Genomic DNA, 12,318 nt, shown 5'->3' with positions numbered 1-12,318 from the left:
TATTGAAAAGGTGTAAGGGTTCTCAGAGCACTATGGGGTAGCTAAAGAGATGGCACAGCCATCATTTTCACCTTTCAGACAGACTGCCTCTCATTGAAACCTTGGATGGAACAGCTCAATAAGGTATGAGATAATGGTAAGACTCATTCACATGTGTGTGTAAATGTCAGCTTGAGCTCATAAGCTCTTTGAACAATGTACTTTTTACATGTAAAAAGCAACCCAAGGGTCCACCTGCTGGCTCAAACATGGACCACAAAATATTATTATGCAATATTTACTATTTACCTGACATTAAAAACAAACTCTTTTTTCCAATTTGTTTTTTTTAATTTGTGGTCATATTAAATAAACAAAGAAAAATATATATATAAAACCAATAAAAATTACATTTAATGTATGTCCTCGGTTCAGGTTTGACTAACAGAAAACAAACTTCTGTTTTTCCATTCCCTCTGTGATGTCAGAAACTGAGAGTGACATTGTGTCCAGTTTCGGTTTGTTTGTTTACAAGCTGTTACCAGCTTGTAAAGCAGCCAATCAAACCAATCTCAGTTTTGTTAGATGCTTTGGAGGGCAGAGGAGATATCCAGGGTCCAAAAAACACCAGATCTCTCCATAGAGGGCATGTGATGGCCCATGCTAGTTCATCAAAAAGTTGATAAAAAAAAAAAAAAAAAGAAAGGCACAGTGTAAAATTGTTCTTTAAAATAAAAAAAAATAAAAAACTGTAAAGAGCTTCATTCCCCTCCTGCTCACGCACAAATGCAAATGCACACGTAGGTTCAGCACGTAATGTAACCTTCAATCACACTACATATGTGAAGTATTATTGCGAATGCCAGAGTGAGAACAATAATTCTAGCACCAGATTTCCTGTGTAACTCTAAATTGGTAAACTGTAAAGGCTTTTTAAATTGTTGGCTATGACTTAATGTACTGTAACTTGTTGCCATTCCACGGGCCTGCACAATTTTAAAGCATGACATATTTGGAACCTATTTAGTTAGTGCAACATCATCTTTTTTTGGGGGGGTTCTAAGCAATTTTCTAACAAAAATTTACAAATTTTAATGCATATGTGAGAAATGTTAGAATTGGCCCGTTTTTTAAGTGGTTAAATAAAAAAATGAATTCAAACTTTAACTCTCTGCCTGTGATGTAGGTTTTTTCTTTCTTAAATCTATTAATGGAGTGTAGCACTACCCCCCAAGAGGCGCTGGTTGTATCGGGTCCTCTGTTCTTACCTTGACCTCTACAAAGACCATTGCATCTCTGAAACCTCGGTTATACACATCAATAAAGACTGATAGCTTTTGGTTAGTAACTTAAGATCACCCTGAAATGAGACTTTGGAGTGGAATGACAAAATATACTGAGAATAGGAATACTCAAAAAGAACACAATATTGCAATGCAGAACACTTTTTGACATATACAGTTTCAAATATCAAACAATATAGTAGGAGTGCCACTTTAAGTTCTGGTAAGGTCAGCATAAATTGTAACTTCCCCCACTGAAAATGAACAGCCTAAGGTAAAATTGGTATCAAGGGAAAAATGGCTAAGTTGCTTAGATTCACTTATGGTGAGGAGTCTAGGCCTAGGCTAGAATTCAGTGATTGCAAGGTATTAATAAACTTTTGGCTATGCAGGACAGCAGGTAACACAGTCCTTGTTGGAGCTCTTATAGACATTGGCATGCTAGAGGGAATAGTGTCTGCAGCAAGGAAACAGGTTGTAGAACACTAATTTCCTAAGTATGCAGAGTGGGGAAGTGTCCAGGTAGGGGTTAATTATCAGAGGTATAATATCAAATATATCTCAAATGTTCAGGGTTACAATTCTGAGCAGCAGGACTATTGCAGAAAATCAATGGATAATAGGTGTTACCTTTAAGAGGGATAGTGCAATATGGCTTTGAGGAGATTTCACTACAGAATCAGTGTCCCAAAGAGTTAATATCCCAATCACCAACTCCACAGTATTTGTAGTAGCAAGTCTCCTTCAGTGATGAACGGGGGGCCCCCTTTAAGGTGAGAATGTTTCTGGGAGTACTTCTGCAGCAATCAGACAGTGGTACCTGCGATGCAGCAGCAACCTTTAGCTAGGCTCTGAGGCGTCACAGCAGCAATCAGCAGGTCTGGATCTCTGGCGGCTTCAGTATTAGGCCCCAAGATGATCCCCGGCTCCAGAAGACAATGGCTCCCGGCACTATTAATCTGCCCAGGGAGGAGGGAGACAGCGCCGAGAGCCGGTGCTCTCATGCACATCGCTAGATTGGATCGGGCACAGGTAAATATAAGGAGGGGCTGAGGGGGGACTTTGCAGCACAGAGAGTTTTTCACCTTAATGCATAGAATGCATTAAGGTGAAAAAGCTTAAGGCTTTAGAACCACTTTAAAATCGGTAAATTGTTGAGTGATTCACCTGCCAGAAGTCAGAAAGCTTGGGGCAAGCCAAAAATAAGGAGAAGAGATCCCCTGCCATCTCTGCATCTCTAGCACCGGTCCAGGGATGAGAAAGTAAATGTATGTATCTGAAACAGGGTTCTGTACAAGCGTGAGATAGTTACATTCTTGAACTCTGGTGAAAATGGATGATATTACAGAGAGAGCATACATTTTCTGGAGCTGTTCTGTTATGAAAGTGATATCTAGGCCAAGTTTCCAAGACTTAATGAAAGAAGGACAAGGATCAGAATTTGGCATAATTAAGGAGGAACAAAATAACTGATAATAAATGCCTGAGGGGGCTTTTACCTGAACATAAATTTTCAAAATTGAGCGTGCTTAGTAAATTGGTGGGTTGTGGTAGCATGGCAAGGCAGTGGTTCAGTTGAAAGGCATCCAAGAAGGACAAACAGAAAGTGCCCATATGAGACCTAAGTGTAGCAGAAGTGGCCAACCTGAACTCATGTGAAAATGATAGACACAGTGTTCCTTGAGTTTCAAAAAATGGGGGCAGATGAGGCCAAAATTGGGTTCCCAAAGAAAAGGAGTAGGGGAGATGATGGAAGGTTGTATTTCGCAAGAGATCAGGTTGGGTCAATCAACAGGTGGGATCTCAAATCAGTCAAGACGGGTCCATGGCAGGGTTTTTCAAGAGGATATTTGAGTGATATTGTTCTAAATGTAACCAAGCTTTACACTTGTTACAACAATTGATTAGGCACACCAGGTGGCAAGCAGTAGGATACAACAGATGAATAATTATCAAATCACAATCAGCGCAGCCTATATATCGTACAAAAAAAAAATAATAATAAACATAAATAAAATAAATTATGTTGCTAGCTATAACACTGTGTGGTGATTCCACAACATCCTCTCTATGGAATTAGTTTACAAAAAATTAGTCCAGCGCAACAATATTTTGTCATAATTAATCAGTCCATACATAATAATATGAAGGATTTTCATTTTTTTTCAATTTTCTGTGATAATTAATCCATGCATGCATCAAAGGAAAATGCAAAAATAAAAAATTTTAAAATTGAAGTGAAAACCTCCACCAAATAGGTGAAAAACCTGCTCACCTTAAACAAACTCAAGCAGGCTCATCTGAATCATCCAAATGGCAATAATCACAGGGCAAACCCTCCACAGTTCTCATCAGACCTAGGATAGATAAACCTTCTGGATCCAAGTACTCTTATATGTCATCAAACATAAATCACACGGAACAGAAAGGCAAAAAATATAGGGGTTGATTTATTAAAGGCAGATAAACCAGTTGCCCTCTGCAAGTGCAGTTGCTCCAGAGCTTAGTAAATGAGGTAAGGCTTCACTTTGCAAAGAGTACAAAATCACGTGCAAAGAAAATAAAACAAATAACATTTTTGCTTGCACATGATTGGATGATGGAAGTCAGCAGAGCTTCTGCTCGTTTACTAAGCTCTGGAGCAACTGCACTTGCAGAGTGCAACTGCACTTTGCAAATTGCACAGTCTTTTTGCTTAGTGCTCTCCATTTCTTAAAATTTATTAAAACACCCCCGCAGACACAAAACACTCACGGGTATGAAACAACAGTGCCCTTTGTTAGTCTAGTCATCAGCCTGCTCACCACAACACACTAAGATGGCGGTGGTGTGAAGTCACAGGCTTAGTTCCTCCCTTCTAGACGCATTGCGTCCTGCAATTGGGCTTCTTCAGTAGGCTGGGACCCGGCTCACTCAAGCCTGAAATAGCTTCTAGCCGCATCACTATAGCAACACTATACACAATTCATCCCGCGAGAACTGGAATTGACATATATTTAGTAAACCAGCTTCCTCTCAACCATGGAAGCAACACAGAGTCCCAAACTAACCAATGTTCAGCTTTATGTGAATGTGGACTAATACAGAGTATGGTGTCCTAAAGAAGTGGCTAGCAACCACAAAACACCTGGTGTGATCCATGAACAAGATATGCTATAAATACATTGCTGTATGGCTGCTAAAATGCTAATTGCATCTGTATGCAATTTTGTCTTTCATTGAATGTGAGGTATGATCACTCTATGACACCCTCTATGTCCTCTCATTGTAATACTAAACAACATGCTTTTAAATTGTAGATGATTATTAGTCAATAGTTCCTCTTTTCTTGATTGGTGGGTATACCACTGATCTAGTCCATTTTTTTGCTATATTATTGGAAAAACATATGCTTGGGAATATATGCTTTTTTACTTTAATAGGACTAAACCGATAATATTCTGTTACATACATTTTTTTAAAGTACAATAAAGAGGTTTTACAGATATGTGTCTGGTTATTTAGTCATAAACAAAAGAGAGAAAGGAAATAACTGACTTTATTGGTACATGAGAGATGACACATTGGATTCATAAAAACTTTCTGTTGCAATTTATTTATGTGTTAAAAACCATATTCATAAAAAGGAAAATTATTTCCATAAGGTTCAATGCAGGTCCCTCAAACATTATTTGCTAATACAGTATTTCCCTTTGGGATTAATAAAGTATTCTGATTCTGCTTGCGTGTTATGCACAAATTACATAGCTAACATTATTAAGATCCACAACGTCAATGCATTTTTGCAGAAATAGCTTCTTCAGGACCTTATCTTAATTGAGATCCAATGAGAGGAAAAAACCTAACACTTCTGAGTAATGTTGTTTGAACAAATCAAGAAGGCAGCCGGAGGCTAGACACTCCCAAGGTGGACATATGGACGGGGAGGACAGGGTAGGTCCTACACCAAGAACCAATCACCCCTCCTAAGGTTATAACCTCAAGGTCATATCACAGAAATTTCCACAGAATTTTCCACTGGAATCGTCAGGGTCATTTGTATCCATTAGGATGCATGTACATGTATGATGCATACACAAGTATATGAGTTACAGATAGATGGTCTACACTGCACTTTGGGTAGCTCCCTGGAAATATCCCAGGCTCTATTCAGTAGAATTTAGGCTGTATGAGGTGTTACACAACTGTGTCAGCAACACTGTATATGGCATCAAATATTTTTGATGTTTTATTGATGTTTGTTTACATTTAGCTTGACTTAAAGCGTATGTTAACCCAAAAAAAAAAAAATTGATCCTGCTCCTTTAACCACTTCAGTACCCGCCCATAGTCAAATGCCGGCCGCAGATGGGATCTCCCATCCTGGGCGGCCGTCATAAGACGTATTGGGCTTCCCGGCCGTCTGGGGGGCGCGTGCCCGCCGCGTTGCTCGGGACCCGGTGTGTGTGCCCGGCGGCCGCGATGTCCGCCGGGCACCCGCGGTTGCCCGTTAACCGAGCAGGACCGTGTATCTGTGTGTGTAAACACACAGATCAACGTCCTGTCAGGTGAGAGGAGACCGATGTGTGTTCTCAGTAGAGAGGAACACCGATCGGTCTCCTCCCCTTGTGAGTCCCCTCCCCCTACAGTTATGCCTGTCACATTTATACAGTAATCAATGCAATTTTATAGCACTGATCGCTGTATAAATGTGAATGGTCCCAAAAATGTGTCAAAAGTGTCCGATGTGTCCACCATAATGTCGCAGTCACGAAAAAAAATCGCAGATCGCCCCTATTACTAGTAGAAAAAATAAATAAATAAATATTTTTTAAAAATGCCATAAATCTATCCTGTATTTTGTAGACGCTATAACTTTTGCGCAAACCAATCAATATACGCTTATTGTGATTTTTTTTTTACCAAAAATACGTAGAAGAATACATATTGGCCTAAACTGAGGAAAAAAATAGTTTTTTTTTTTAAATTGGGATATTTATTATAGCAAAAAGTAAAACATATTGTGTTTTTTTCAAAATTGTCGTTCTTTTTGTGTTTATAGCACAAAAAATAAAAACCGCAGAGGTGATCAAATACCACCAAAAGAAAGCTCTATTTGTGGGGAAAAAAGAACGTCAATTTTGTTTGGGTACAATGTCGCACGACCGCGCAATTGTCGTTTAAAAAGCGACAGCGCTGAAAACTAAAAATTGGTCTGGGAAGGAAGGGGGTGAAAATGCCCTGTATTGAACCGGTTAAAGCATATTATATGACACAGTGCTGTGTCATTTAGACCCCTGTAACACCGAAAAAACCTGGCTGATCCTGCCAGTTTCTCCCCTCCCCCCTGTAAACTGACCACGGTAATCATGACACCATGGTCAGTTTGTGTGCCTCCATCATCCGCAGCCCTGCTATCTCTTCCCTCCCCTCCCTGCCTGTCGGCTCCCGTGTCAGGGCCTGCCCCCCCCCCGCTGCTTTAATAACATGTCTTACTTTATATAACCTGCTCTGTCTTCTAAGGATATGTCCCTCTGTGTGTGTGTTGTATAAAAAAAAGCAGTATATACCTTATCTGTGAGCGCTGATCAGCGGTCAAGTGACGTGCCACCTCTCTCCGGCTCTCACCTCCTCCCCTCCAGAATGACGTCAGCGGGGGAATCTCAGCCCCTCCCGCTGCATCTGTCAGACAGGGAGAGGAGAGACCATGACCACGTCACATGACCTCTGATCAACGCTCACAAATAAGGTATATACATGTTTTTTTTATACAAAACACACACAGGGGGACATATCTTTAAGAGACTGAGCAGATTATATAAAGTAAGACATGTGGTTTAACAAACCCTTTAAATCAGTGGTTCTCAACTCTGGTCCTCAGGACCCACTAACAAGCCAGAATTTAAGTATTACCTTGGGGAGATGCAGACTAGAATACTGCACTCACTGAGCAGCAAATTATATCACCTGTGATGTATTTCAGTTATCCTGCAAACCTGGCCTGTTAGTGGGTCCCGAGGACAGGAGTTGAAAACCACTGCATTAAATACATCACATACAGCACCCCAATATGATTAATTTTTGCTTGACTTTAGGTGTTATTTTTTTTATCCAGCAGTAATAGGTCTGAAATACCCAGTGGAACTAGCATCCACAACAGATCTAAAAGCTATAGGAAGGTTAGCTCTTAATAAAGGTAAAGCCCTCAGCTTCATACAAATTGACCACTGACAAAACAGTTTAATAGTATTTATTATGAGCTTCTTTTTCACTGTACCACACTGCATTGTCTTAAATTTCAAAATAGAGCGCACAAACACTTCAAAACCACAACCCTACATTCCCAGAATCCCCTCCCACTCCTGTATCCCCAATCATTCCCAAAAATACTAAAAATATAGACATGTGTTTGATAGCAATTGGCTAGACTCAGGACAGTATGGGAGCATTTAACCACTTCAGGATTTACCCCCTTAATGACCAGGCCATTTTTTGTGATACGGCACTGCGTCGCTTTAACTGACAATTGCGCGGTAGTGCATTGTTGTACCCAAACAAAATTGATGTCCTTTTTTTCCCACAAATAGAGCTTTCTTTTGGTGGTATTTGATCACCTCTGCAGTTTTTATTTTTTGTGCTATAAACAAAAAAGAACGACAATTTTGAAAATAAATAAATGCGGTGGGCAGTCCGGAAGTGGTTAAATATGCAGCAAATAAGAAAATTCAAGGCAAGTTTTATCTTGCAATTAAAATTAGCTCATTATCTAAGAGACAATAGCCATAAATATTGTTTGGTGGCTGGACAGTATGTTAGCTGCTTGGTTAGTCAACAAAATAAGAGAGAGAGTGATGAGGCAAGTTTTATCTTGAAATAAACATATAAGTGTTTTATTTGAGAGGCAATAGCCACAAATACTGTACAATGGCTGGACAGCATGTAAGCAGCTTGGTTAGGATGTAATATAAGATGGAGAGATAAAGCAGGAGTGTGTTATGTGACAGACAATAGCACCAGAATCATCTACAAACTGTGAGACACAAAGCAAGATGTACCTTGAAGCAAAAATTTAAATTAGGCAGCTGAGAAACATTGCATGGCACTTTAACAGTGCCAGAGTACCAGAATGGGCCAGGAGAGGTGGACAGAGCTGCCACAAGTCGAAGCAATGCTACACAGGAGCAATGACATACATTGTGGGGCAGATTTATTACAAGGTTACAGTCTGAGTCATAAATTCTTTCTTTAGCTGCTCAAATGTATGCACTTGCGACTGCATTAAACCTGACCCTGACCACTTCTTAATTATTCATCTGTTTGAAGTGGAAATCTGTCTTATCTTTTGTAACACACCTGTCTTTAAACTTTTCAAAGTGTCATACTTGGCTGCCCAGGAATACAGATACACAGGTCTGTAAACCTGTCGCGGACACTTGCTGACAGAGATGCATCCTGATTTGTGACTCCCCTTAGAGTTTACTTTTAATTTTGGATAGAGTGAGCAATACTGTCTTTCTGTGTCCATGTTGTCATGGAAATCATACAAAATGTTGAGTTCTTAAGAACAGGAATAAAGGGAAAATATTCCAACAGTGACATTTTTAACGGTTTTAACCAGTCTGTACACTATCCAATTAAAAATGTTATTTAGATAGTCTTTAATGCTTTGTGAATTAAGCCTTTTGTGAGAAATTATGTATATTTAGCCTGGCTCCCTTTGCTAGCAGGTGATGTTTAGGCTGTGATTCTGTTGTGAAAGGTCTGTTTATGCCATTCAAAAGCTCAAGTTGATATTTACACAGGGCAGTGATTCCTCCCACTCCCTCTGAATAATTCATCTGAAGTTTCAATGAGTTTGTCTGAAAGCAGAAAATGACTTCTTAGAAAATCCAGTGCTCCATTGATCCTGCCATTTATTACATGTATATTTGTTAATAAAGATGGATTTATAGATAAAAAATGAAATCATCAGTTTAAAAGCATAAAAATAAAATTGACCAAAAACCATTATGATTTCCCGTTACTAAAATCCTACAAGCAGTTTTAATGCATTAAATCTTGACCACCAGTTGCAGTATTAGACCCTTACACACAACCATGCATTCTTTTTTCATCCATATTCCTGAAGGTAAACCATAAATAGACGTATACATAGCATACATTTCCTATACCGGTACTCAGATCTAAAGCCTAGTACAGACATGTTTGCTCTCTTTCTCTCCTTTGAAGTTGAGTATATGGAAAGACTCCAAAATCTCCACAATGCTTTGGTCTTTGGTTTCTGGCAACATCCAGAAGGTATATACGGCCAGAAAGATGCAATAAACAAGGAAGAAGATGAAGCAAAAAGGACCCAATGCTTCCTGTGAAAAAAAGAAAAAATATATAAAGTATACAAATAAATCTGACATATCACATTCTACTATAAAATAGTCTCAGCCTAATTAGAAGTGATGGTATGGGTCAGATGAGCTATGAAGCACCTCCAACATTACAGAATGAATCCAGTTGAATGTGACTACTAGCTGTACCATGGCCTGGATAAAATAAAACATTCACACATAAAATTACAAATTCTTTAGCAGGTAAAATGGTAAACATATATGTGTTTTAACCGTGATTTTAGCTGTTTGTCCAGAGTCGAATTTTAATGGACCACAAGATTACATATAATAGGGATACATTTTAATGTTAATACACAGCCACAGCTCAACTACTTTAGGTCTTATACCCTTATACCTCTTATAGACTTGAACAATTTTTACATTTTTGCTTTGGTCCTGTTTAGGTAATGATAAATCTGTCATTACTTAAAACAAGTATTATTATTATTTAGGATTTACAGTATCTCACAAAAGTGAGCACACCCCTCACATTTTTGTAAATATTTTATTATAGCTTTTCATGTGACAACACTGAGGAAATTACACTTTGCTACAATGTGATGTAGTGAGTGTAGAGCTTGTATAACAGTGTACATTTGCTGGCCCCTCAAAATAACACAACACACAGCCATTAATGTCTAAACCGCTGGCAACAAAAGTGAGTACACCCCTAAGTGAAAATGTTCAATTAGCCATTTCCCTTCCCAGTGTCATGTGACTCATTAGTGTAACAATGTCATAGGTGTGAATGGGGAGCAGGTGTGTTAAATTTGGTGTTATCACTCTCACTCTCTCATACTGGTCACTGGAAGTTCAACATGGCACCTCATGACAAAGAACTCTCTGAGGATCTGAAAAAAAAGAATTGTTGCTCTACATAAAGATGGCCTAGGCTATAAGAAGATTGCCAAGACCCAGAAACTGAGCTGCAGCACGGTGGCCAAGACCATATAGTGGTTTAACAGAACAGGTTCCACTCAGAACAGGCCTCGCCATGGTCAACCAAAGAAGTTGAGTGCACGTGCTCAGCATCATATCCAGAGGTTCTCTTTGGGAAATAGACGTATGAGCGCTGCCAGCATTGGGTCAGCCTGTCAGTGCTCAGACCATACGCCGCACACTGAAGCCTCTTCTAAAGATGGTGCACAAGAAAGCCTGCAAACAGTTTGCTGAAGACAAGCAGACTAAGCACATGGATTACTGAAACCATGTCCTGTGGTCTGATGAGACAAAAATAAACTTATTTGGTTCAGATGGTGTCAACCGTGTGTGACGACAACCAGGTGCAAAGACAAGTGTGTCTTGCCTACAGTCAAGCATGGGGGTGGGAGTGTCATGGTCTGGGGCTGCATGAGTGCTGCCGGCACTGGGGAGCTACAGTTCATTGAGGGAACCATGATTGCCAACATGTACTGTGACATACTGAAGCAGAGCATGATCCCCTCCCTTTGGAGACTGGGCTGCATGGCAGTATTCCAACATGATAACGACCCCAAACACACCTCCAAGATGACAACTGCCTTGCTAAAGAAGCTGACGGTAAATGTGATGGACTGACCAAGCATGTCTTCAGACCTAAACCCTATTGAGCATTTGTGGGGCATCCTCAAATGGAAGGTGGTCTCTAACATCCACCAGCTCCGTGATGTCGTCATGGAGGAGTGGAAGAGGACTCCAGTGGCAATCTGTGAAGCTCTGGTGAACTCCATGCCCAAGAGGGTTAAGGCAGTGCTGGAAAATAATGGTGGCCACAAAAAATATTGACACTTTGGGCCCAATTTGGTTATTTTCAGGGGTGTACTCACTTTTGTTGCTAGCAATTTAGACATTAATGGCTGTGTGTTATTTTGAGGGGACAGCAAATGTACAATGTTGTACAAGCTGTACGCTCACTACTTTATATTGTAGCAAAGTGTAATTTCTTCAGTGTTGTCACATGAAAAGATAAAATAAAATATTTACAAAAATGTGAGGGGTGTAGTCACTTTTGTGAGATACTGTATATAGCACCAACAGTTTACTGAGTGGTTTACAATATAAGGGAGTCAGTATAATTACAATAAATTGTAATACAAGTGGGTTAGGAGGGCCCAGCTTATGAAAACTTACAATCCTTTATTGAGGGGCAAGTGGTACAAAAGGTAATTACTGTAACAGGTGAGCTGATGAAAGAATTAAAAGTGAATTTGTTTGGTGGAGGTGGGACACGCTTCTCTGAAGAGATGAGTTTTCAGGGATGGGTGATAGCTGGACAGAGTTGGAGATACCTGGACAGATTGTGGTAGGGAGTTCCAGAGGAAGAGAGAGGCTCTGCAGAAGTTCTGGAGGCGAGCCTAGGAGAAGGAGACAAGGGAGCTAGAGAGCAGGAGGTCTTGGAAGGAGCAGAGAGGTTGGTTTGGGTTGTATATTGAGACAAGATTGGTACTGTAGCTTGGGGCAGAGTGGTAAACGGGTTTGTAGTTGTTAGTGTTTTGAATTTTGTTTGTTGGGTGATCAGAAGCCAGTAGAGCGATTGGCAGTGAGGGGTGGAGGACACAGAGTAGTTGGTAAGGTAGATGAGTCTGTCAGCAACATGCATGGTAGACTGAAAGGGAGAGGTAGGCCTATAAGAAGGGAGTTGCAATAGTCAAGGCAAGTGATACCAAAGGAATGAACTAGTATCTTGTTTCATTGGTTAAGAAGGGCATATTTTG

General features: G+C 40.0%; 1 protein-coding gene across 1 annotated transcript in view; it reads right to left on the bottom strand.

Annotated features, from left to right (window-relative positions):
• Positions 1 to 12,318, bottom strand: part of LOC141108509 (uncharacterized) — a 164,615-nt gene that overhangs the window by 135,469 nt on the left and 16,828 nt on the right. The window contains exon 12 of the mRNA XM_073600219.1: positions 9,443 to 9,604. Within this exon, the coding sequence (XP_073456320.1) occupies positions 9,443 to 9,604 (162 nt within the window). The remainder of the gene's footprint in view (positions 1 to 9,442; positions 9,605 to 12,318) is intronic.

This window comes from Aquarana catesbeiana, linkage group LG01 (assembly GCF_042186555.1).
Source record: "Aquarana catesbeiana isolate 2022-GZ linkage group LG01, ASM4218655v1, whole genome shotgun sequence".
Classification (NCBI taxonomy): Eukaryota; Metazoa; Chordata; class Amphibia; order Anura; family Ranidae; genus Aquarana; species Aquarana catesbeiana.
This window is presented reverse-complemented; position numbering and strand designations above follow the sequence as displayed.